This window comes from Parasteatoda tepidariorum, chromosome 5 (genome assembly GCF_043381705.1).
Source record: "Parasteatoda tepidariorum isolate YZ-2023 chromosome 5, CAS_Ptep_4.0, whole genome shotgun sequence".
NCBI classification, from domain to species: Eukaryota; Metazoa; Arthropoda; class Arachnida; order Araneae; family Theridiidae; genus Parasteatoda; species Parasteatoda tepidariorum.
Window position 1 is genome coordinate 52,184,040 of NC_092208.1, and position 27,626 is coordinate 52,211,665.

Below are 27,626 nucleotides of genomic sequence, written 5' to 3' on the forward strand. Positions count from 1 at the left end.
CAAAATCAAAATCTTGGCTGATTTCAATGTGCTGTTGGATGTTGTCCGCCATTGCTTCTGTGGTTAACGTCACGTTGTAATCCAACTGCAGTTGAGTTGGACGGCAATTGTAGTTCAAGATGAGCGTTCGATGACGTATACTATCAAACTCACAAATGGACCAATCAGAGGTTAACGCTGATTTCCAGCTGACGGCGTCCTGTCCTAAGAAACCAGGCCTTAAGGTTTTTATTCTTGCCGTTTTCAGTTGTTGCCAAATTAAAAGTTTCCTAATGTTACTCGTTGATTGTTTGGAGCCACTTCAAACCGCCTTCCACATCAAAAACAATGAACGACAGTCATTTAGTACCATAATTTAGTGATATATTCAAAATGTAAAGACTTCGCAAACTATATTATTATTGTACAATAGAATCATTCCCTAAAAAATCTCAATTTTCTCAAAGTTATTACTTGAAACCACTTTTTACGAAACTATTTTATTATCATCGATTTCACTGGTTCTTTTCACGCACTTTTCATAGCAAAAACATTATTTTTGACTCAATGCGACTAATAATGTAAAAAGACCACGGTTTTTAATCAATTCAGAGGTTTCCTTGCACAGCTTTTATTAACAAAACACAACTTACCATCTTCCGTTTCTTTTAACACATTGACTGCCGCATGTGTTTACAGTGAAATCTCGTTTAGGCCACGCCGGTGTACGAAGAGCATTCTGCTAAGTACTCTCACCGATATTTTAATATTGCGAGTCTCTGGTGGTCACAAGAATAATGTCTCGCTCCGTTTATTTCCATGGTATCATGTCAGTTTATTTGTGTCCGTTGCTTCGCATCTGTTTCTCATCTCGTCATTTTACTCGATCAGTTTGAATCTTTGCCGCGTAATCTTTACCCTATTCGTTGAAATTTCGAAAAGAAAAACGGAAAACTATCTTAGTATGTCAAATAGCAGTAAACAAGAAAGCTTTTTCGAGGCTCGCAATAAATTTCTTAATAAATCATTTTTGAATTACTTTTATAACAATTCAATAATTTTGTTACTTCCTGTGAAATACCTTTTTAAATACATACGAATATCCTTCGCAAGAAGTTAGTCAAATAAGCATCACCCCAATACGGGTGACGCGGCTCGATCAGAAACATTGGTGTCACTCGAATATGGGTGACACGGCAGTTAACGTGTTAAACAAATCATTCTTAAGTCAATAATCGATTAATTTAATTCCTAAATTAATAGTTTCATTAATTGATTATATTATATAATTATTAATAATTATATCATATGCATTACGTTGTTACTAATAATTGAGCATTTTATTTTATTTTTTTCCTACCAGGGAAAAGACAATGTCCTGGAAAACCACTTGCTGAAATTGAAGTTTTCCTATACGTCGTCGCTCTTTTACAAAAATTCGAGGTGTCCTTACAACCTGGAAGAAAAGCTGATTTAGAAGAACAACTCGGAATGGGCCTTTTCCCCAAAAAACAAGAGATTGTATTTAAATTACGAATGAGTGAAAACAAAATGCAAGCTACATAGTTGTACATATATTAAATTTAGCACACATTTAATAATAAATGTGACTTATAATAAAACATATTTTTATTATAAGTATTGCTTATAATAAATGTTACAAATAATAAAACATATTTTTGTAATAAATATTGTTTATAATAAAAAAGATAAAACAGGGCTTGAAAAAACTCAGAAATTTTACCCGTCCCAGAGGACGGCTTGTCCAACAATGTACCCGTCCTCCTTTGAAACTAACCCTTAGCTTCTAAATAAATAAAAATATAATTTTCTCTTATTTATTACTAACATTTATAAAAATTGCTCAATGAATTAGTAGTTACTAGGATTACATTATACAGTAAAAGAAATACTAGGTTACTAATAGTAAAACCAAGTATTTCTTTTATGAAATAATTTAAATGACAAAGGTCAAGTTATCTGGAATGTCAATTTATCCGAGGGTACTGCGTTTTCTAAGTGAATCAAATATGACGTTGGATTCGAGAAATTGGTTGTCCGCGGGAAATTTTTGACCGCCAAGGACGGGCGGTTTTTCGAGCTCTGAGATAAAATATTTGAAGTATTTTTATAATTCTGTAAAGTACCATTTCTTTATTTTGATGTAAAATATTGTACTCTGCTCTAATAGTTTTGACATCACATCCTTCAACTCATGGCTTCTACGTTGCTTAAACCTCCACATAGGTGCGTACAAGATTTTAAATTGTGTAATTTTAAATAACAAAATCCAAAATTTCATTGATATCGATCAAAAAGTTCCTGAGAAATGGAGATTTAAAAATAAGATTTTCCTTAGATGCTTAGATCTTCTAAATTTTTTCATTCAAAAATATATTATTTAAAATTATTTAAAAATTTGAATTTTATAAACAAGGTTTATGATAATGAGAAGCAAGCTTTAATGCAGAGCTATGGCAAAATACATAAAAAGTGAAAGTAACACAAAAGGCTTAAACTGTTAAGTGCCCTCCTGCTGCAATCTAAGAAATATGATACAAATATTCTTCCTCTAATAATATTTATACCAAAATAGCTAGGTGGCCGGTATAACCTGGATGGTAGAGAGTTTAGTCCGTGCTCAAGAGATCGTAAGTTCGAACCACGCTTGCTGAAGACGTTCCTTGTTGTAAATGGTGACTGCTGCATGTTAAATCGATCGGGTCACAAAATCCTCCTTGTTACCATAACAAATCAATACCTCTGTGGGTAATGAATTGGAGATGGATTTTCTCTGGTTTCATATCAAGATTATGATGTGTAGATAAATGTATGAATGAGTCCTCCCTGCAAAACGAGAGTTGACGTGTGTGTGGCTGAGATCGTATTATTGGACATAGATAGCGCCACTTAAATACAAGAAGAGCACCCTCTGCCTTAAATTTGCTCGGTTCAACCAAGCAGGCTTACTAATATCGCAAGTGGCTTTAGAAGCAAGACATTTCCTAGTTTGCAGCAATCCTCTACCACATTTGTTTTTTCAAAAATTTTAATTTGTAAAAAAAACTTACATGCGATCAAAGAAAGTACGTTTTTATATCTTATTCCATTCGTCTTATTCCATTGCTATTGCATCTTATTCCATTGCTATCGTCTGCACTGAAATATGCTTATTTCAGATCTATTTCTCGAATCATTAAGATTGCTTCTCGGTTTATGAAAAATCAAACATTAGATCAAAACTTATTCAAGATGTTTTGCTTCCTGTCTTGTTTCCTGCATATTACGATGAAAATTTCTTCCAATTTTACATTTTTTATTAATTTATTTCATTGCCGTTAACTTCACATTCCATTGACTGCAGATTTAAGAAAGGAAAGAGTGAAAAATAAACATTTCTACAGCATTTCAATGCAACAATTTATATGCAACATTTCTATAGGACAATTCATGTCTCCATCCCAAGAGAAACGTATTTCCATTGGACAATTCATATTCTCATCCTAGTAGAAACGTTTTTCTATTGGACAATTCATATTCCCTTCCTTATAGAACAGCATTTCTATTGGAAAAGGGACACTATCTATCTGTAACTGATTGATTATTGATGTATTTCCGGTGGACAGGTAAGTGAAATGAGTTCTGCTGAGGCAGATGTACATTCTTTGCTGGTCTTACAAGTTTTATTTTGAATTAATTTTTCATAACAACTTTTTTATGGGGTTTACATCAGTAAAATGTGTAAAATAAAATTAGAAACAAACATTTTAAATGAAAAAAAAACAAATAAAAACCTTCAAAATTATAAGTCTTTTATCTTTTTATTTATGATGGTCCAAGAGTTGCAAACGTTAGTGAATAATTTAAAAGAAAACCCTCATACGTATATCGAGAGGTTGGTAACTGCAGAAGGTATAAAGAAACTTAATTATATTGTATCATTAATTATTATTTGTTATAACAATTCTTTCAATATTAATTTAGTTTTACAACTTCAGAATTTCGTAGAAAAATATTTTTTAAAGATGCTTTTCTATAAGCAAATCACTGAGAATCATTAAAAACAAGACTGTTTCAATAAGTAAATTATAATTTTGTTTTCATTTTTACCATATGATTCGTAATATCCCAATAAAAGACTACTTTGAGAAATTTTGATTAATGTAACGTTATCATCATCATGGCGCTACAGTGCTTGTGTAAACTTGGCCTTCTTTAAGAATTAGCTAGTCAGTTAGTTTATTAAGAATTATTGGCGCAAAATCCATTTTTGGCCATACCGCACCTACAATTTGTTTTATAAAAAAAAAACATTCTGCTATAAGTAAAAGCTAAATTGATATGTAAAACCATTGTCCCTACGATAATTAAAAATAATATTTTGCAGTTTATCCCCCATAATAAAGTCAATATTGGTTTAAAGCTACCAAAATGACGTTGTCTCTGGAATATAAATTTGTTACACTTGGTTAAAATATGTTTATTAGTGAGCGGTTCCCCACAATGAAAACATTCTAGTGTAGGTTCCTTTAATAAGAGTTCTTTATGGGTTATTTGAATGCGACCAATTCGCAAGCGATTTAATAATACTTCATGCTTGCGACTAATATTTAGACTTTTATAAGATTCTATAGAAGGTTTAATGTCGTGCAATTTATTACTTGTGCCAGTGTGAATACTGTTTATTGTCAATCGCATTCGTGATGTCTGTGCAGGTAAAAGGGTTGTTTGTTATATTGTTCGCTGACTTAGCCACATAACCTGCTGTTTCGTTACCCGAAATGCCAGAATGGCCTAGTGCCCAACAGAAAATTATTTTAGATTCCTTTCTAAATAAATTGCTTCATAGGTTTTAAATATCATTTATAATGAAATGTGGATTTAGTTCTTTATTTTGTAAGGCATCAATGCAACTTCTTGAATCTGAATATATTAACCATTTTTTTAAACTTTAAGAGGAAATATATTGGAGAGCCAGATAAATTGCATGGTAATCAGATATAAATATAGAGTATTTCGAATGCTAATACTCAAATATTGTGGAGATTGGTGTAACAGCCGCCCTTGCAACATAGTCATGGCCTTTAGAGTCATCTGTAAAAATGGAATTAAAATCATTATATTGTTCTCGGTGAGAATTAAAAATCTGTAGGTAAATGTTAGCAGCAGTTTGTGCCTTTGTCAAATCGCTAAAAATATTTATAGTTTGAAGAGGAATGACTAAGGAGGGCTAAAATCAGATGCAGGTAAAATCATTCAGTTTTAGATAAAAGCTTTCTTATTCTTAATTGTCGGTATTGCAGAGGGTCTGTTGCTAAATAATCTTTCATAAAATGGAGTTATAACATTTAAAAACATGGGATGAATATGATGATATGAGAAGAATAACAACTGCTTTCGCAGTGAAGACGGAACAAATGGCAGAGATGGTATAATTGTAAGTTCGATCAGATATTATGATCCCACACCCAGTATGTTCAGGAGATTTAGAACCAACTGTAATAATTGCTACATATTGTGAATATCTGTGAGGTGAATTGCTGATGAAAAGCACTAGGTGCGACATAAGATTTGGTGTATGACAAAAATTGAGATTTACAATAATATGATGAAATCATAAGATATCGAGCATAATCACACGGTATTGTAGGTGTTCCTCTGTTTTGAGGTTGGTGTGTGGAACAGAGCACCTTCCCATTATCAACCAGCGACACCACACACCACGGAGTCTAACTAAGGGATGCAAGCAACAGATAATGCTGATACCAATCCGTTTCTCTACACCGATGTTGACCAATAGCTATATGCCCGAAAGTCACTCCTGAAGCAGCCGTCACCCCAAGGGGCCCAATAAGTGACCCCTGGTTTGCTAGCCAACATATGACGTTTAAGACCAGCCGAATGATGCATACTGGCCAATATGCACCCCTCTTTTACCTGAAGCATGGGCCAAAGCAGTGTGCTGGCGTACCAAGATGCCCCTCAACTACCAGAATCCCCTTTCCCAGGGACACGGATCTCCAAGATTGGACACGTGGTTGGTCTCTTCCCATCAAGGCCCGCTACAACAGGGTGGTAATCGAACACAGGCAAAAAGCCCTTGCCAATAAACTTGGCAATCACGACAAGGGTGAAGAAAAAGAGGAAATTAGGAGTAAAGGGAGAGGAATACGAAGGGAGGACAGATCCTTATGGTACCTCAGGGGCGGGACTACTAGTGTTTACCTAAAAAAGGTAAAGTTGCTAAAAGGAAACAGCTTTCATATGTGGTATTAAAAAATGGTAAACTAAAATATCTGTATTGTAACTCTATCTATAATTTAAGTCACAAAAATTGATTTCAATTAGAAACGGAGAAATACAAAAAAAAAATTTCTTTTGCGTATTTGTTCGGTTGAACAACTCGGAAATTTTATAATGAACACGTTTCAAAATTTGTTATTAAGCTTATCAACAGCTGCTAGATGATGAAAACTCTAAATTCTTAAATGTTTAACAAGCCTTAATGCATAATAATCGATTCGAACAGAAATATTTTCACGAGTGTTCGTAATTTTATTTCTGAAACTACGCAACATAGTTTCTGCAGAAGGTGGTAATTTCGATTTTCTTTCTCAGATGCGCCATCTCTAGAAAAACTATGTAATTAATTCTGAAACTTGGTATTAAAAGTTCAAAAATGATAAATAATGATCTTGATGATAAATTGTTCTTAATTCATTTACCATATTTATAAATTCATTTACCATATTTGATTGATTCATTTATCATTGTTTTCTTAACGACACGCAACAAATAGAGCATTCCTATTGTTTTTCTTTTTCTTAAATTCATATTTCAAATCGTTGGCCATTTTGTACATTTCTTGAAACATTATTTTAAACTGCCAAAAAAAAAACATTCCAAGATCACGATTCGAATACCTCTCATTGCATAGATCTTTTTTTTATTTATAAAAAACTATTAGAATGAAGTAACATATTCTTACTAAAATAAATATTATTTAAACTACTGTAATTAAAAATGTACGAAATATTTAAATTTTATTATAAATTATATCCTGAACAAATTTATAGGTGAAAAAATTAATTAATTTTCTAGAGTTTTGAACATGACCTTTCAAAAGTGTCATAACATTTTTGAAATTTCTATTGATGACATTTTAGACGGATGAAATAGTCACCCAGTAGGAATGTGACAGATTAATGTACGTACTTACATTCAAAAGAGAGTGCCGTTAATTATTAAAAAAAGTACAATTCTATATTGTTGTACTATAATATTAAATAGTTTGTGCATTACTTAAAACTGCCTTAAGCATATGTTTTTAAAGTCTTTGTCAAAAATGAAGCAAAAAAGTGTACACACTTATTTTGTGTCCAATTTTAATATTGAGGCTAAAAAGAAACGATGGAAGTCAATCGAATCACTATCGAGGAAGGTGGAATGAAAAATATCAAAATAAATTTGAATACTTGATTTAACTTGATGGAGTTTCAAATAATCGCTTTTTACACTCCTTAATGTTTTCTTTGGCAATCATATAGGCTTTGATGATTGTAGTTCCACCTTCCTTAGTAATTATTCAATAAACCACGATAAAATTGGGGCCTTACTCTGAAACAATAATTTGTGGCTCCTATCATGAATACTTTTTTATTTCATTTTCGACAAGGATTCTAAAAATATGAATTAAGAGTAATGATTACAGAACACTGCATAAAAAAATTTATTTCCATAATAAATTTTAACAAATAATTTTTTTAAGAAATTACTACTAATATTTTAGTATTTAAAATTTGATAAAAAATACAAAATAAACTTTCTTTTATAGAAGTTACAAGCATACTGCATGAAGTTGGAAAATTTATTAAAGAAAATCTACAGAAAAATAACGTAATCCATTTTTCTTATATATTTTTTTTATTCGTTATATTGATTATTTATTCATTTTCCGACATCGTGATTCGTATACTCACTAATAATTTTGTTAATTCTAATAATTGATAAACAAAGGTTGGCTACAATTAAAGATATCGAGGTTAGACCAATTCATGAGTCCGTAATAGTTGACGTACGTCAATGAAACTTGGTCTATACATTATAGTCCATGGGAGCATAAGAAAACTATTTTCTGTGTCTAAATCATGAGCGAAAAATCCAGTTATTAATCATCTATTACTAGGATTGGAATATAATTTTATTCCTTAATTTTTAAAGATTTATGGAAGTGGAAAGATTATAATGGAAGAAAAAAAATTTTAGAATCATTATACTGAGAAAATTATAATGTTAGGAGAACAGGAGATTTCTCACAAAATAAAACAGATTTCTAAAACTTGGTCATTAAAAATAATCTCTCCCACCATCATTATCTTTATAACTAAACAATTTCATGATATTATGATTTTTTTAATGATTCTTGGCTTCAACAAATTTGCAAACAATAAAGTAATAACTTCAGTAAAAATTACAAACAAAAAAATTACATTTATTTACAATAAATGCAATTGAGATGTTAACTGTAAAAATATGCAACAATATCACATTTATCTCAAAAAAAATGTTTTCAATTTAAAAACTTAAATGATTTCTATTGCGCTGTGCATCATAATAACAAATTAATAACGTAGTATTTTAGACATGTAGTGTTCAAGAAGTTCTAAATGTAAGGTATATTATAGTTAAGAGTTAGTATAGGTGAAATAGATGTTACAAATAGGTGATGTTTACAAATTTTTCACAAATTTTCTTGATATTTTTCCTGATAAAAATTTCAAAAGTTTTGATCAGGAAAAAAGTTAAAAATCAATTCTTGTGCAAATTTATGAGACAAGCGCAAGCAATAAATGTTTTTCTTATAATTTCAGTTCAAACGGTTTTCGACAGAAGGCGTTGCATACATAAAAAACATTGCAGAAATAATGAAAGAAAAGATAACTGAAAATATGGTGAAAAAAAATATTATATTTGACATGAATTTACTGCAAGAATTGTTTCTTTTTACCATGACCATTTTTCAGTTATAAATTTTTTAAAAACCGCCCACTTTGATTTTATATATATATATATAATTTATTTTTACAGACAGTTGTGATTAATGGAATTGGAACATTTGGATTAAAGCAAGAAAAACTATTAGTTTCCCAACAACCAGTAAAGTACCTCATAAGTCAAATTCCTGTTTTTGTTCTTTCTCATAGCTTGGCGCTTAAATTTCGTATAAAGTGGTCCAGAAAATATTATGAAGGTAAGAAGAACTTTTATCTAGAATGAATTAAAGAGTGATTTAAAAGCTACAGTCAGTTTCAATTACAGTATTCTCATTTTTCTAGATTTAAGGTCATTTCATTTTTTACTGAAAAAGGGACAACAAGAAGCCAAAAGATAAAGTCTAGTGTAAATGAACTCGAAACAAAACCCAACATGCCTTGCTTTAACTTCTTAGTCTTAACAGCCTACCGTTCAAACGATATCCAAAATCATTGTTTTTCATGTAGCTTGTTTCTAACAGAGAAATTAACATCATTCGAAATATTGATTAAATCCACCAAAAATGAATTCAAAACAAATCCCAACATGCCTTGTAATTTACTGCCTAGTTTTAATTGAATATCATCCAACAGTTCAAGAGTTATCAAGCTTGTTTTTACTTTAACTCTTTTGCTGTTGTCGTAGGCCATTAACGCAAGGGGAACGTTTGTTCTTGTTCTTCATTGGCGCCATCTATGGCCAAGAATTCGACTTTTGCCACACTCATACGTCCCACCCGTTTAATTAGCGTCCCCATTCATTCATCCACAGATCGTAATTTTGACCTGAATCAGAGCACGATCAATCTCCAACCCAGTACCCCCAGAGGTTTAATTTATAATGGGCAAATGGAGGACTTTGTGACCCAACAGGTTTAACGGTCACCATTCCCCAATTACTACACGGAGATTCTATGGCCGGCTCGTTCTCACGAACGTGAGTGCAGCGCCCTGCCAACCGTCTATCCCGGTCCTATTTAACTCTTTTATTGCCGAAAAATGAACATCGTTCAAAAAATTAAACGAGTCCACCAAAAATGAACTCAAACAAATCGCAACTTGCCTTGCAATTAATTGTCTAGTTTTAACTGAATATCTCCCAACGGTTCGAGAATTATCAAATTTGTTTATTATATCACTCATTTCTTGCCAAAAAATGAACAGCATTCTAAATGTATAATTCGTCGAAAAATCAAATCAAAACGAAAACAAAAAATTCTATGTAGATTAATAAATGTCAACCAATACAACAGCAGGGTTTATACTGAATCGTTATAAATTCAGGATAAGCAGTATTACGACACATTAATTACAGTAAAGCAAGGTTATTTTCTAAAATGGAGTTTTACAAAAATATTTTGATAAGTGATGTATTTTTAAATGTATGTATGTCTTGATAAAATGTTGCATCTAACAAATGAGAATTCTCCTAAATGTTAACTTCCTTTCAAAATCCTATTTTAGCCTCGTTCCCAGAGAGGGTTTTCAACTCAAGCTACATCGCAGCAAAATGCAAAATACAGAGATCAAAGGTCTGTCTGGCTATGTCGGAATTAATTGCATTCATGGAACGCAGTCTTTTCTGTCAGAACGCTCTGGAACTCCCCATTGTTGGCGTTGGAACGCTGAGAGTACACGAAGATCATTACAAAATGGATTTTGATGAAAGCTTTTTGAAAGATGTCTCAATACAAGATGTCCTTTACGTTGTTGAATGATTTAGAAGCTTTTTCACTATTTCACTACCTAGTCTTTGGAATCTATCAGATCGAGATTTATCTAAATCTAATCTCAATTTCATTCAAAAATGAAATTATAAATGAAATCTCAGTTCATGAAAATTAATATTTCTAAGATATAATTTATTATATATAAATTAACAACAAAATATAATTACCTATAAATTGAATTTTTATATTTTTTGAAGATTAAATATTAAAAGCATTAAAACTGGATACTTGTGAGTCTTGTTAAAAAATTCCAAACTGTTTTAACTCTTTTTTAATTCCACACTCTCAGAAACAAGAAATTTTTTTAATCCTCCTGATGTCGGAATGTAGTATACATTGTAGTTTTCAAATTGTAGTTTTTGACGAAATTCGTTTTCTTGAAGGTTCGTACGTTTTCGAAAAGATTTCGTTATTTCTTCACTTTGTCAAAATATTCGCTAGGAGCATTTACCAGGAATCGGTTTCGTCAAAAACGACGAAAGTTTCGTGAAATTTGAGTACACATTTTTTACAAGCAATTTTCTTTATCAACGTAGCAGCGTAACAAGAATATATAAATTGTTCGGTAATGACCACCAATTATATATTATTTTATGTTTTTAGAATTTTTGTTAAGAATGAACTAAAGAAAATACAAAAATTTTGTTTTGCAAACTAATATTAAAGAGAAGAAGAAAACTCCGACCTGTCTTAATTGAAACCTGTCAGATCATAAAAGAAAAAGTCAATATTAAAAACATATGCAGTTAAACCCCCCTATAGTGAACCTTCAAGGGACCGAAATTTCGGTTCACTATAACTGGGAGCTCACTATATCCGCACCGCAAACAATTGCAACTAATTTTTCCATACTGCTCCCTTTTAATGCACGTTATTTAAATAAATGACCAGTAAAAAATATATAAAAATGATTAAGAAACAATATGTAGTAACTTTATTTTTTATTACTCCTCGTCTTGCGTACAAAACATTTAGTGATGACCTTTATTTAGGGATGGAAAATTGAGATAGAAGAAGCAAAGGGGCCGCTCAAAAAGTACGTACATCCCGAAGGAGGGGGAGGGGATTTGCTATTTTGTACGGTTTTGTATGATGGGGAGGGGGGGAGGTATTATACAAAGTACGTACATAAAATTGGGTGTTATTGTTTAAATAATTTAAATTAATAAATTATATTAAATAAATATTTAATTTTATTTAAAACATAATTATTTTAATTTTTATGACAAAGGGGGGTAGACTAATAAAATGTACGTACTCTAAGGGGGGGAGTAAGACCTTGTGTACGGTTATGTACGAAGAGGGGGAGGGGGTTAAAATTTCTCCATTTTTGTGTACGTACTTTGTGAACGGCCCCCAAACAAGAAAAAATGCTTATGGCTACATTCCACTCAATAAATAGTTTAAAAAATCGGTACATGTATTTTATGTAGAAATTTTAAAATTACCAAAAAATGTGGGGGAAAAATCATTCGAAGAGAGAAAAAAGTTCATAATATCCAATTTCCTCTCGTCCTTTGGTTCACTATATACACACAAAATAATATTATATGTGCATAGCAAGGCACGGAAGCGATCAATTCGCTCACTATATCCGGGAGTTCACTATAAACCATGTTCACTATAGCGAGGTTTGACTGTATACTTTCTATACAAGAAAAAAATGCAAGAATGTGTAAAACAACTCTAGATTTTATTCAGTAATCCGACTCTTTGTTAAGTGATCAGTTTCAGTGATTCAGAAACCCCTACAATGATCATTCTAACATTAGTAATAGAATTTACTGATTGGACGGGGGCAAAGCGGGGAAAAATTACTCTTTGCTATCTATGCAAGTGATATATTTCCGATGTAAATTTTACGTTTAATCGAATGAAATCACATCCAAGTCGATATATTTAATAGCTAAGTAGTTATTTCAGTTTCATATAAGAAAGCAAAATCTGATTCGTTCATATATATGCGTCTGGCATTGCTATCCTGGCAAAGCGAGGTATTGTTTCCAGGCAATCAATAGGAACGTCTCTATTCAAGTTTAAGAATAAACGTTTGAAGTAGGTACGTGTTTAAAAGTACATAACTGTATTTTTTATACAAAAATCTCTTATAACTNATACAACTGAATCAAAGCCTTCAAACAGTTGATTTAAGTAGACTAGTCAAAACATTAAAAGCTAATAGAGTAAACTACTCTATTAGCTTTTAAAGTTTATGTACTTAATCGATGTTAATGTACTTAATCGAGCTTACTGTTTTAAAAGGGTGGTGCAAAGCTGGTCAAAGTCAAACAAAAGTAGTTCATTATCTCCACAGTCTTTATTAAACTCCTGGGACGAGCTTTAACACAGGCGTTCATGTGTGTCACATATTTGCGGTTTAGACTGAAATTAAAAGTTTAAAGATTAGACTTGCAGCATTATGTCATTGAAAACAAACTTTCATGACTTATAATGAAGCGAACAGGAATGTGACTTAATACACCTTAAGATTTAAGGTCTGGTTTCTTAGGACAAGCGCCTTACAAAATACTGGTTTGTTAGCTCAAAGGCTGGTTTCTTAGAACTAGCGCCTTATTTGGGCGTCAGCGGAAAGTTGACGTAGAGCTGACGCCAAAAAAATACTTTTTTGTTAGCTCAGCGTGATCAGTCGGTCCAACGCAGACATTATCTCTCATTGCGCATGCGTTAATTACGTAAACAAATATTTATTTTGAATTTGTATTGATTTTGTTTTAGTCGACCAGTGTTTTAGAGAACAAATAATGACTTTGTCCAAGAAAAAACACATTATAGCTGAGCTAAATGAAGAGTGCTATGTTTAATGAAGAAGCTATGTTTAATGTCAAAATCAAAATCTTGGCTGATTTCAATGCGCTGTTGGATGTTGTCCGCCATTGCTTCTGTGGTTAACGTCACGTTGTAATCCAACTGCAGTTGAGTTGGACGGCAATTGTAGTTCAAGATAAGCGTTCGAAGACGTATACTATCAAACTCACAAATGGACCAATCAGAGGTTAGCGTTGATTTGCAGCTGACGGCGTCCTGTCCTAAGAAACCAGGCCTTCAGTCTTTGCTTTTTTTTTCAATTCCTATTATTAATTCACACTCTCCCTATATCTTGTTCAAATTTTCAATAGTTAATAAAATACTTTTTATTCATCCACTCATGTTCAAATAAATTTGTAGTGGATGACACTTGACGTTAATACAGTTTTTTTTAAATATTAATTCATTTATTAAATAGGGATGAGCGAAATACGAAACGAACTTTTCTGATTTGTTGAGCGTTAGTCATTGTTTTAAATTTTACTATAAGCAATTCAGTTTTCCTAAATTTCAAAAATAATATCAGTTATAATTTCTAATTTATAACTCTATTTGAACAAAGAATTAATCTATTGAGCACATTTAAATGCACATTTGAATGCAAAATTATTTTACATTCGCTGTGTCAGATAAATTCAATAAGGAACATCACGTGGTAGCAAGTGTGGTCCACGTCACCATATTCATACTTTTATAGTTGTCTGATACCACGCGACATTTTTTTGTAAATTCCTACTATTAGTTCATACTCTCCCTATATATATTTATGTATCTCGTTCAAATTTTCAATCGTTTATAAAATACTTTTACTCATCCACTCGAGTTCAAATACTATTTTTTAAACTTGTAGTGAATGGCACTTGATATCAATATAGTTTTTTCAAATATTAATTCATTAATTAATTTTAATTTTATACAGGAGAAAAAAATTTAATCATTTAATCAAAAGTAACTAAAATAAAACTCTTCTTTGCTGACCTAAGTAGGAATTGACTTTAGAAAATTTGTATAAAATTTCTTGGCTACTAAATATGTAGACTTAGGTGTGAATTCCTTGGAATAAGCGTAAAAAATTACACAGACAATATTTTATCACTTAGTCAGGAGTAAGTTTTACCCACTTTGTCCTCTCCAATTCGATGAATTCTAGATTGCTATAACGAGACTAAAGCTTACCTCGGATGAGGATATTAACTTTAAATATTCCTATTGGGCTTTAATCATATTTTTTAAACCTAATTTAAAACTTTCCCGTAACTATTTCTGTATTCAAATACACATGATTGAATGTAAGGTTTAATGGCACAAGTTTCACAAACGGACATGCTGTGACAAACAAAACGGATTCAAAACAAATTATAAGTACTTAAAATGTATACTACAATTTTTCCTTACCAAAACACGCGAAATTGATAAAACTCCACACGAAGCAACAGACGGATTCAATAAAGTCAATAAAATTAGATAAAATGTAAATACGATAAAACATGTGAAAACGTGAATAAAATCAGAGGAAATTGTAAATAGAATAAAATCTCACTTGTATAGAGTATAAAATACCAATTGCGCATAGAAACACACAAATGTCAGCATCATGAGTGTCACCTAACAGATCCTCCATAGATAAAAAAAAACGGTCAACTATCAGAAACGGTAAGATGATAAAACATGGTTAACAAACAGAAATTAAAACATGGATAACAAACAGAAGTTAAAACATGGGCAAATGGTTAAAATATGGTAAATCAAAATTTTTTTTGTTTGGAGTCATTTTAATAAAACCTTTGTGTATATTTAAAATACCTAAATACGATATGAAAATAATACCATAACATTGAATTTCATATTAATTTCACTTCCATTCAAAATTATAAAAATAAATTAATAAATCAACAAAAAAATATTACAAAGTTTCCTTTAACAAAATAGGATTTGAACAAAAATAAAATTATGCTGCAATGTTTTAAATTAATTAAATAGGGTTAAAATCAAAAATATTGAGAAACAAAATTTCGTCTTTATTTCCATCACCGAAATTTAACAATACTGGCTCAATGCTATCACCATATTAAATAAATGTCACGGAAACAAGTGTAAGATAACGCTAAAATTACTAACATATTCTTATCTTTTACAATAAAAATCCTATTTCAGGATAAGATATGAAGGACAAAAAAAGAACGTTGATTGTTCTTGCTTGAGTTATATAAGAAGTAAAATCATATAATAGAGTAAAATTGCACGTTGGTATCTTATCCCAAAATTATTAGTTTCACCATGCTCACACAAGATGTGTTATTTATTTATTTTTTTACCTTACACAGAGCATTAGCAATAATTTTAAAAATAAATATATCATTATTGCCTATTTTTTCGGGGTTTTCTGGTTTATAGCTTTAAACCACAGCCTTACAACTCAATAAAAGGGATACAGTGGCCATAATTTATATTTCAGTAATAATATTATTTCGTGTCTTTTATCTGACGGGAAAAAAATCGCTTCCTTGTTCTATTGACTCGCCTATATAGACTACAATAGACTATAACACATATATAGACTACAGCAGACAATGTTGTCGATATAGACTGCAATAGACCATGTAGTCCATACAGGCAATCTAGTGTTTTCTTTAAGTAAATGTATACCTTAATATACAAATACACATTGTTTTTATAGTGCCTCACATTTAACTATCTACACATGTATTCTTGAAACTAATATTATTTTAGGAGTAAAAAATATTTAAAATTAATTTACTTTAGGAATAAAAACTATCGTGTTTTTATTAACACTTTATCCACTACAGGGGCATACACTTTATTCTCGCTTCCGTCATAATTAGAAGGGGGCGGAATATGTGTTATATATTTGTATGTCATGAAAGTTGAAAGTAGCACGCAGAATTCTTTACAAATATTGGCACTATAAGAAAAGGTTGGCCTTCACTGTCCTGGAATAGGCCAGATAAGCAAATTACTCCGATACATATTGCAGCCACTGGTTATTTTTAATGAAGCGGTTTTCCTATTAGCGTAAATATTGCCTTATGATATCATAAAATTTTTGCTAAAAAGTTTAACATTCCATAATGTTTTTTTTTTCTTCAATCGTGCTGGATAAGATATAATGTGGCGGAAAACTGCTAGTACAAATTTGATACATTTATTTGATTGTTAAAGACAACCATTATGCTGCATTTAAAATTTTCAACATTTAAAATTTCAAATAAATATATGAACATTTAAACATTTAAAACAATATTTGAAATTTTAAATATTGATGAAATAACAGACTAAGAGTTTTAATACTCTTAGTCTGTTATCTGCACTTCCTTAATGCCTATAAAAAAATCGAAACATTTGATAGAATTAAACTTGCTAAAATACTAAAACTAGTTACAAAAAGTTAAAGTTCGTATTAAAAAAATATAAATTTATCATTCACACTCTTAGTGTGTATAATATAAACAGATAAAAGCTGATTTTGATAAATAATGCAGCTAAAAATATAATCAAAAACAACAATTTTATCTGAGAACTAATCAAAACGGAATTAATGTTATCGCTTCAAAAATCCAGCTCGATTGTTTTGGGTGTATAATTATCTCTTACTTTTTCATATGACGGAAATAAGCTTGCTAGATTGGAAAAAAGCTTCGGCTCGTGTTGAGTTCAGTTACATAAAGTTAACAATTACGTAAGGATTAAATTATGTAAGGAAACGATTGCTTCCTTTTTAAAAATTATCCAGTGTACTTGAATTGAGTTTCTGTAGATTTGATGCTAGTCAGTCTCATTCGTTGCTCTAGAATGGATACTCTGAGTTATATTTTCTTTCCTGCAGTCGTGATTCTTGTGTCACTTTGGCTGACAAAATCGAAAAAAGTGAAAAACCCACTACCCGGACCGAGGGGTTTACCACTCATAGGTTATCTTCCATTTTTAACAAAAAAACCATACGTAAAGCTTCATGAGTTGGCTAAAACTTATGGACCAGTATACAGGTTAGTTTCATTATTTAAAATTAAAATTTTCTGTACATTTATAACAGCTAGGAGGCACCACCCACTGTTCGCTTCACTCACAAAGCCCCGTGGTTGCTTTCCATTCATCATTAAAGGTCGATGGGGAAAAACAGTTTACGTCTATTTTTTACAAAAATTAAGATTAGATTGCCATCTGGGTCATTTTGAGGATGATTAAATTTCGGAAAATCAATAGCATGGCAAATCGATACGTCCACCTTCCTGAGAGTTATTACTCAGTATAAATGGACCATGCTGTGGTAAAAGAGTTCCTATCCGTGATCAAATTTGTTTGGGTTTTTTTTTCTCTCAAAATAAACTTTAATGGATATTAATCGTTTTTCCGCCTTCGTCTTCTTAAAAGCTGATAAGCTTCTTAAATGATGATTTGTTTAGAAAACATATAATAATCATTTTACGTAAGTGCATTTTATTAATAAGTAAATCATAACAAAATAAAAAAGACAACTGGATTTGAAAATTAATCAAATTTACTCAAAAAAAGAACAAAAGAAACGTTCTGCAGAAAATGCGTTAGAATAAAAAGATACAGAATATATGACACAATAAGCAGTAGCAAATGAGAAGTAATTTTCCTTGTTAACAATATACCACGATGACCTTACATCATATAAGAGTTCGTATTGGAAATAGTTTTGATCTTTTATCAGTTTTTATATTTTCTAAAATTTCGATTTAAATGTTAAGACTTATATCTGACAACATCGAACCACTCTCTCATTAATTATTTATTTATTTCCTGTTACTTTCGTTATTAAGTCAAGCTTGAGCTTATAAAAGGAAAGTTGTGAGAGAGATAAATTTTTATACAACAATGGTTAAATAATTATTTCTCAAAGAAAAAAATGCAAAAGAAAATTTCAAATTTTAATAATTTTGAACCAATAGGAATTTCGAAAAAAAAAACTATTTAAAGTTATAATTCAAAGTGGTCCATCAACACGTCAAATTTCAAGTCTGTAGTTGCATTTCAGAGAACAGCAGATCGACCAACATGTTTTCTTTACTACAAGTTTAGCAGCTTGAACTTGTATTCTTGATCCAATAACCGAATCGTACTTTTCCATTCCATCGAATTCCTTCTACATTTTTCAAGTTTCTTAGACTTGTAGATTTTGAGCAGCAAAGCAAAATGTAAAGCAAATCAAATGTAAATAAGCAAATATGGGCCGTTCAGCCTGCAAATTATAAGATATTGTTTATAATTGTACACAGTAATTGCATTTCTACTGCTCGCAGAACGACCCGTATGCTATCATTTTTCAACAAATTTAACAATTCTCTAACTAATTATCGACTCTTTACAGTATCCCAGTACACTTTTCTATACACTTTAGTGAATTCAAGCTTCTAAGTCTTATATTTTTTGCGAGTAAAACAAAATGCAACTTTTTAGCGAACACCCAAACAACACCAAGAATCCAATTTCGTAGAAAAGAAAATTGAATGTTTATTCAGAAAAAAGGCGTCTTTCAGTCTGATTTCGTAACTGAAAATGCAGTCAGCACTAATTAACATATTTGAGATTACCCCCGTTAATCATTAAGATTGAGTCTTAGTGCGTGAAGATCCGATCATTAGATCAAAATTTTAATTCAGTTAAATCCGAATACTTTCACATAATTAACCAAACATTTAGATAGCTAAACAAATTGCGCTACCCAGTTAACATTGCGTAAATTAAAACTATAATAAATCACATACGTTTTGAATTAACAGGAAAATTAAATGATGGTTTTGGTGCTAGGTATCTTGTAATTATTAAGTAAATATTCAATGTATAATTGACAAATCATAATTTTTATCAAATAATCATGACTACCGTCATGTGGGGCTACTTTGTGCAGGATTTCGCAGTTTTTGAAGTTTGACAAGTAAAAAAATTATGCTAATTCAAACTTTAATAAAATTTATCGATATTATATTCATAACTGGACTCAGACGAGTGAATTTGATCAATATTGGCATTATTTGTATGTAATATTTGCAAATAATAAGCCAAAACATACCTTGCACAAAGTAGCCCCCAAGTGGGGCTACTTTGTGCAGCGATAGGAATTCAGTTTAATAATCATATTTTTAGTAAAATATTGATATAAAATTGTTAAAAAGGTTAATTGTTAACATTTTTAATAACAAAAACATCAAGATGTGTGAAGATATTAGTTTGAAAATAATTTTCAGGGTTAAAAAACCATTTTTTATAAAGACTTTTTTCTTAAAAAGAATGTTTATTTCAAAACATTTGAGTTTAAACAAAAATAAACCATATACATTTTTGAACATTGGATTAGATGAAATTTCAAGAATAATAATTATTACATATTCATTAACATTTATAATATAGATAAATTTGAACATAACATGCTTGAATGAACATGACAGAATTTGCTCTTCAGTTTCTGTCAAAACCACCTGATGTCCTATAAAATATATTTTTATGTGTTAAATTGTTTGATTAATTCATTGAAAAATCTTTGTAGAAGAGAAATAATAGTTTACCAGCACGTTTCATGTGTTTCTTGTGAATTTATCATGGATAATATTTCTGTGGATTTTGTACTTCCGAGAAGCTTCTGAAATCGACATACCACCAGCAACTGCTTGCAAACATTGTTGCAGCTTTTCTAAAGTGTAATCACGATAGTTTCTCGTTCCAGGTATTTTTTTTATAACGTCTGACCATTTTTCTGTCGAGAAAAAAAAACGAATTTAACTTTTCACAAAGTAGCCCCACAGTGCATTTTTTCTCATTTTCAGTTTATTTGTTATTAATTTTCAAAATTTTTTAACGCTAACCTGATATAATTGTTTATTAATATATAAATAAAAAATTTTGCACTTATGACAATTGTTTTATCAACGGGTTTGCATTTCACAGCTAAAGCTTCCACGCACACTTTTCGACGTCCGACGTTCTCGTTAAGTTGTTGACATTGGATAAACAAAACACACTCTGAGATTATTTTAAAATTCGAAAAAATGTTTGTAGTAATAGAAGTTACTTCTATCTTCAAATTCCACACATTTTTAACGTGAAAAAAACATAATACTGAATAGCAGCACTTGAAAAGTACCAAATTCGAATTTGCACAAAGTAGCCCCACATAACGGTACTGAATTTAATTTTCACTTTTTATTTGCAAATGTTAAACAATAACTGCTACAATCATTGTACTCTAGCACATCTAAATTATTTCAAAATTTTTCTTTTGCAGTGTTCCCCTAGGTAGTCGGAATGTTGTGATATTGTCAGACTTCAAAAGCATAAAAGATGCGTTTTCTAACGATGTATTCATGGGAAGACCGGGAGATTTACCATTTGAACTAAGTGAAACATCCCGAAGTAAATTGCATTTAAATATTTTTCTTCCTTATAAAAAAAATAATCCTTAAATGAATGTTACTGTAAATAACCAAAATTTGTGAATGTTCACTTTCTTCTGCGTATGTGACACAAACCAAATACATCTGTAAAATATTAAAAAATTAAATATTTCGGGAATATTTATAGTTTTCTTGTCAAACTATCACTGATGTGTGTCGATAAGAACATATATGCTATGAGGGAGATCGAAAAGATAAGCCAAAGTCAATACCAGGCAAATGTATATTGTTGTTGTTTCTCATCCCCAATGGTCTAGCTGAGCTAGACCAGATCCATGAGTCCATTCACCCCCAGGAAGTCAAAAAAACAAGACCGGGTTGCACAAAAAATCCTCCTTTTCAAAATCCACACAGCTAAGGAGGTGAGCCGGGCTGGCTGCACTGGAGAAACATTTGTTGCAGGTGGGATAGATCTTTCGCTGTTGTTCATACCTCATGCACTTTATGTGGCCACTGATGAATCTAGTGAATGCGGTCTGATCGCCTCTATTACCTTTGAAGATCAAAGCGCGACCCGGCTTATCCACAGAGTACCAGATATGTACTGGGGGAGTATTCCAGATTAGCTAGACACCTTGCTTTCTAATGGAGTGAATTTCGGAGGATGTGAGTGCCAAACTTTCCGGCAGAGGTTGGCAAGAAAGGCAAATGTATGCTTGTACTTAACAAAAACATCAGTTCTAGGAATACTGAAGAAATGTATACTTGGCAGGGGCACCTAACCTTAAGAAACATAAGTGTAATGAATACCGGGCAGTGACATGTAACCTTAGAAAAGCAGCAATGTAGGGAAAACCGGGTAAATGTATACCGGGTAGTGGCATTTAATATTAAAAACATCCGTAAAATCCAAAAATACAGAGAAAAGCATGCAAATCTCCGAAACACTCACCAATAGAGACTGGTGAATGTTTTATTTTATTTTGTTTTATTTTATAACCGTCGTTGAACAACCGCCCCCAAATTTTTGGGTTTGCGACTACTAATGTTCAATTCCGTAGCCCTCTAATTTTGAACCCACTACAGAAGACAATGGAACTCTTCGATCAAGTATGGGGAGAAATATGCTTTCGAGGGGGACTTTTGGATGAAACTACCCCGCATGTGCGTTACATGGAGAGGAAAACCACAAAAATCACCCATGACTGACGGCAAAGGGAATCTGACCCACGATCCGTCTACTACTGAGGATATTTTACGTCAGCACGGTGGTCTGTGCAAGTGGGATGCGGAATTCGTATCGAACAGCCATCGAGCCTGGTTCACATTATTGAAAGGCGGGAGCTCTATCCTCTAAGCCAGAGGTCGCCAAAGTGGTCTATATAGACCCCCAGGGGTCTATTTAACGAAAGCGGGGGTCGATCTGAGACAGGGGGGCGAATGGGGGTCGATCCGAATCGGAAGGGTCGATTGTAGGTTTAAAAAGAAAACAGTTCTCAATACGCAAATCACACATACCTAATTAAGTATGTAAAATTTGTGAATTTTTTTCATAATTGACTCAATATCAGTTTCTTTATAAAACATAAATTAATAAACGTATATTTATTGGGGTGAAACAAGTATTTACGTTCCACCGCGCAGTGGCACGAACTCAGCGCAGTTTATAAGTCATATGCACATGTGCGCTTGTCTAAATGTCACGTGTGACGAGCATTGACGTTACAAATGCAAATATCATACGCAGTTTCAGCTATCTTTGCAAACTGTGTTGAATATTTGCTGTGTCATTATTAAAACTTTTATAGTTTTGGATAATTAGTTATTGTTTCGATAAAACCATTCGTTTGGTTTAGATATCAATTTTAATTATCAATGCACAAAAAAGAAGGTAAGCTTTAATAATATGGATTAGTACAGCCCGCGGCAAAACTGTAGCACACTTTGTATTTTTTTACGAAAATTACAAAATTGACCAATTTTTGTAAATTTCAATATTAATATATTTTTCATAAAACTATTGTTACACAATGTACTATTACTTTAATAAAAGTTTAAAGTCATAAAATAAATGTACAAACACAGTATCTAATAGAGTTTTATTTTAATTAACAGAAAATTACATTTGTAGGGGTCGATGGAGATTTCGAAAAATTATACAGGGGTCGATGATCAAAAAAGTTTGGCAACCCCTGCTCTAAGCCATCACGGCTTGCTAGTGAATGTTGATATTCCCCGTTGTAAGTGAGAAATTGGGATATTTAGTAAATATTTAGGATATACACTGAGTGATTTTGCGGGTATTGGCATTTGCCTATGAAAGTCGCCATTTTGAAGATCTTTCACTGTGAAATAAAGTAAAAGTCAAATAACTTAAAGAATAAAACTATACTGTTAAAAAAAGTGACAACGCTTTCATAACGGCAATGATGCGCTTTTGTCCTGCCAACTGCGATCTTTGTTTAAAATTACCCCGCAGCACTAAAATTGAAATAAAAATGCAAATTCCTTTAAAACTTGCTTATTTCACTTTAAAAATAATTATCAGCTGCAATCAATAGCTATATTCATTAATGCAAACAATAGAGCATATAAATTGTTCCAGGAAGACGAGTTATGTCGTTCGTCGTGATAAAAGATTTTACCCATTGACTGTTCTGCACGTAAAAAGTCGTAGTTTAACCTGCAATCTTTACCGCATAGCAAGACCGATTTTCTTTCTTGTTATTAGATAAAGAAATAGTGAATTAGTGCGAAACAGTCTCCCAATTTTGACAATTCCCTTAACCGCCAGTGGGTTAATCGTTTCACAAAATAATGGATGCTAAATTTTGGGTAAAAAGTTGCCACAAAAAATGGAACTGCTTCAAGCCACCACTGTGGATCGAGCCCAGAACTTTACAATCTTACCTGAAGGCCATCTCAGCTCGAATAAAAACTCAGACCTTTAAGCAAAGCTTATGATGAAATATTTAAACTTTTTTTTTCTTTCGTGTTTGACAAAATAGTTTTGCAGTCAAAGTTTGATCTGAACTCAACAGTTTCTATTAAAGTATGGCACCGATGGTCAGAGGCTCTGTTGGCGAAAAGATATTTGTTTATATTATTGCTTTTGCAATTCCGTTTTTTGAGTAAAAAAATAATATTTTAGGTATAAATAATTGTTTTATTCAACAAAATGTTTCTTTTCCAAAAAAATAAACAAATGTTGCTATTTGTATCTTCTTAAAAACGAAAAAAGAATCTTCTCAATTTAATATTAATACATAACAACATAAACAATATTTTAATAATAAATATAAGTACAATGAGCAAAGTAAAAAAATGGAACACTTTAATTGGAATCAGCGGCTATCTGCCACTATCAAGGTTGCAGTTACTTTAGGTTGAGTTATAGATACTGTGAAATCATTTAATCTTATTTAGAGTCATATTTGATTGAAGAGTAATCATGATAAAATCAGTAAGACACCGTTGCAGTTTTTTGTTTTTACCATTGCTAAATCATTACCATTAGTAAACAAATCGAATTACCATTGCCAAAAAAATGTTTGAATCATTCCAGGAAAACTGCCAGAGTTGATGTCTGGTTTACTTCTCGATAGAATCGCAGCAAATATTGAGGCGTTAATGTCATTTTAAGCGATTTAAATACGCTGCCAATTTTACAAGTTGCACGAAAATACCCAGCAACTGAAAAATTTTGAATTAGTAACTAGAATTTTTAATCACCAGAATAATTTATACAGTTTACTGGGTTCCTTCAAACAATACGAAATTACGGCCAACACTTTGAATCCCTCATTTTTTGTCAATAAAATGGATTTTGTCAATTTGCGTTCAGTACGAAAGAAAATAAAACATTACAAAGACCTTTGGGACATCGCAAATGCGATCCCAAACTGTTTTATTTTGCACGGTTTTCCCTCAATATCACTTAAATTTATTTTGATGTCACTAACTGTAACATTTAAATCTTGACTTTTTTTCTATAAAGCTATAATCAAACGTGAAAAAAATCATAAATTGAACTTAATACAACTGCATTCTTAAGGGTTCAAATTTACTAGCTGTTGTAATCAAAGAAATATTTTTATGTGCTTAATATATGATTCAGCTTAAATATTTCTTGAAATATTTAGAAATTTTGTAATGCATGAGTAGTAAATAATTTGTTTATGTTTTTTAAACAGAAAGTGGAGCAATGTTAGGTATGCCTTGGAAAGAACAAAGGAGATTTTCTTTGCACATGCTTCGTGATTTAGGTTTCGGTAAAACTAAAATGGAAGCTCATATGAAAGTTAGTATGCATTAAACATAATATAATTTAGATTTCTGACAACTTTAATAATAATTATTATTACTAGCTAAAAAAATTTTTGTAAATGAAGGAGTGTAAAAAAATATTCTCTTTTGGGAAATTTTCTCTTTGACAAGTAATCAGTTATATTCTAGTAAATAATCAGTTATATTCTAGTTCCAAATATAAACGCAAGTGCAATTCATGTTTGGAACCACTATGTAAGTGAAAGGAAAAAAATATTGTTTCTCTATTTTTCTTTCAATTATATTAACATAGTTTCTTTTTTATGTTTTGGATATCTCCGGAAAGGTCGTGCCAATTTCATTTAGATTGTTTATGAAAGAGTATATTTATATTAGAATGATTTAGAACAATTGACTTGCATGCATATTATAAATGACGGATTAAAAAACGTATTGCTCCCAATTACAGTAATTAAAGACAGTAATCAACCAAAAACGCCCTAAATCAGCGAACTCAAAAGGCGTTGTGCATGACCTTGCTGTATTTCTTCGTCAACTCAACAAAAGTTATTTGAGCTTGGTTGAAATATTCTACCTCATTCACTATATTTATAGAATCTTGTGTCCTCAGATTTCCATCTCTACAAAATTCCCATAATGAAAAAAATCTGCAACTGCTTTGGTGGAGATAAAAGATGAAAAAGAAATAACAAGTTTTTCACCGAAAAACCTTAAAGTACGTTATTTTCAAGCCTTGCGAAAACGGTTGTGAAACAGAATAGTGTTTACACGGTGGTGGTAGACCATGGTGGTGGAACTGAATTTCACTTATATATAATTTAGTAAATATCGACCTCGGTTGTGGAATTGAATGGTGCTTATACACAATTTAAATGTATTTCGAAATTTAAATTTGGTGAGTTTTAATTTTCTTCAAAATCCGACACGAATTTCAAGACAGTCAAATATTTGTTTAATTTAATCGAAGTTCATTGCATTTAAATGAGCGCAGGGGTGAGAAGTTTTTATCTCTGTTAATTAGGTACAAAATGCTTACTGACTGCACTAAAAACATTTACTGACTGCTGATTTCTATTAAAAACATTTACTGACTGCTGATCCTGCACCTAGTTGTTCTCTATGTAGAGTCGACATAACTATTAAGCATGTTTTAACCAACTGATTACTATTAAAAACATTTACTGACTGCTGATCCTGCACCTAGTTGTTCTCTATGTAGAGTCGACATAACTATTAAGCATGTTTTAACCAACTTCAAACGATTTGAGCATTCGAGGAACAAACTCTTTGGCAGCTTTTTCCCTGATCTTAAATTCTTACTCAGTAACCCTATACATCACAATCTTTTTAAGTTTGTCAAAAAATAGAACTATACTCTCTATTTCAAAAATAAAGTATTTTTTAACCTAGTGGCTGGCGCAGTATAGCCCTGTCTGGCTCTTGTGCCAATAAACTCTAATCAACCAACCTCTATCGGCTGCACTCTGACGCAGTAACTCTTTGCATAAAATTCTCGTGTGGTCATAGAAAAGTGGCCACCAAGTTTACTTTACAGACACAAACTTTAAAGCAGAAGCGTTTTTTTTTCTTTATTTATTACAGTAATAGTAAAACTTTTGTCTTTTAGGATGAAATACTCGAATTATTTGAACGTATTGAAGAAAAAGATGGATCTCCGATTCCTACAAAAGATTTTCTCACTCCCAGTATGTCTAACAACATTGCGTCATTATTATTTGGAAAGCGACTCAAATACAATGATCCTAAAAGGCAGAAATTAGACAAACTCTTACATGAAGTGGGACGTCTGGTGGGATCTGTCATGATTTTCACATTTTTCCCGTGGCTTGCTGCTCTCTTAAACTTTTTCAATATCGGCAATAAAAAGAAACTGTCCAAAGCTTTGAGTGATATTAAAGCATACGTGAGGTAAGCAATTTTGAGTAAAAATCCACTCATCAATACGTATTATTCATTCAAGAAGTCATTCATATCCTCCTTTGACCCGAACTTTAAGTATGGCTTTAAGCATCAACACTCCGTGGATCTTGTTTCGATGTCATTTAACTTGGTGTAACATAAGAGCTTCAGCGAATATTTTTCTCTGCTCTGTAGCAATATCGTCAGCTTCCATTGCAGAACATACATTAATTGAATGCGACGGCATTACTATGCAATGACGAATCTCGGAATCATATTCCTGAAGTCATATCCACCGACATACCTAACCTTCAGGATTCTTAAAACTTAAAAGCCAGTTTAAAGAAGCGTAATCAGTCCAGAGCAAGAATCGTCTTTGTATAGATAAGGATGGAAATGTTCAACAGCTTTAACAATAGCGAATAGTTCTTTCCGAATTGTACAATTATTTCGCCCCGGTTTTGATAGAGATTTACTCC

The 27,626-nt window shown here is 31.7% G+C and overlaps 3 protein-coding genes across 3 annotated transcripts in view; all 3 read left to right on the forward strand.

Annotated features, from left to right (window-relative positions):
- Positions 1-1,699, forward strand: part of LOC107449141 (cytochrome P450 18a1) — a 23,899-nt gene extending 22,200 nt beyond the window's left edge. The window contains exon 8 of the mRNA XM_016064582.3: positions 1,343-1,699. Within this exon, the coding sequence (XP_015920068.1) occupies positions 1,343-1,545 (203 nt within the window). The 3' untranslated portion in view covers positions 1,546-1,699. The remainder of the gene's footprint in view (positions 1-1,342) is intronic.
- A 2,061-nt stretch (positions 1,700-3,760) lies between these two features.
- LOC107449142 (coiled-coil domain-containing protein 81-like) lies at positions 3,761-10,871 on the forward strand. Its single transcript, XM_016064584.2, has 4 exons — positions 3,761-3,891; positions 7,814-7,875; positions 9,067-9,229; positions 10,476-10,871. Exons 1-4 carry the CDS (start codon positions 3,807-3,809, stop codon positions 10,727-10,729), a joined length of 564 nt encoding a protein of 187 aa, XP_015920070.1. The 5' UTR covers positions 3,761-3,806; the 3' UTR covers positions 10,730-10,871.
- Positions 10,872-17,172: 6,301 nt separating this feature from the next.
- The window catches only part of LOC107449121 (uncharacterized), a 51,453-nt gene continuing 40,999 nt past the window's right edge, over positions 17,173-27,626 (forward strand). Inside the window, exons 1-4 of the mRNA XM_043055288.2 lie at positions 17,173-17,571; positions 20,832-20,959; positions 25,134-25,240; positions 26,855-27,156. Of these exons, the coding sequence (XP_042911222.2) occupies positions 17,348-17,571; positions 20,832-20,959; positions 25,134-25,240; positions 26,855-27,156 (761 nt within the window). The 5' untranslated portion in view covers positions 17,173-17,347. The remainder of the gene's footprint in view (positions 17,572-20,831; positions 20,960-25,133; positions 25,241-26,854; positions 27,157-27,626) is intronic.

Coding starts and splice junctions, on each gene's coding strand:
- LOC107449142 (XM_016064584.2), top strand. CDS start 3,807: ATGATGGTCCAAGAGTTGCAAACGTTAGTGAATAATTTAAAAGAAAAC. Junction 3,892..7,813: donor GAGGTTGGTAACTGCAGAAG/GTATAAAGAAAC, acceptor TTTCTTTTATAG/AAGTTACAAGCATACTGCAT. Junction 9,230..10,475: donor GTCCAGAAAATATTATGAAG/GTAAGAAGAACT, acceptor ATCCTATTTTAG/CCTCGTTCCCAGAGAGGGTT.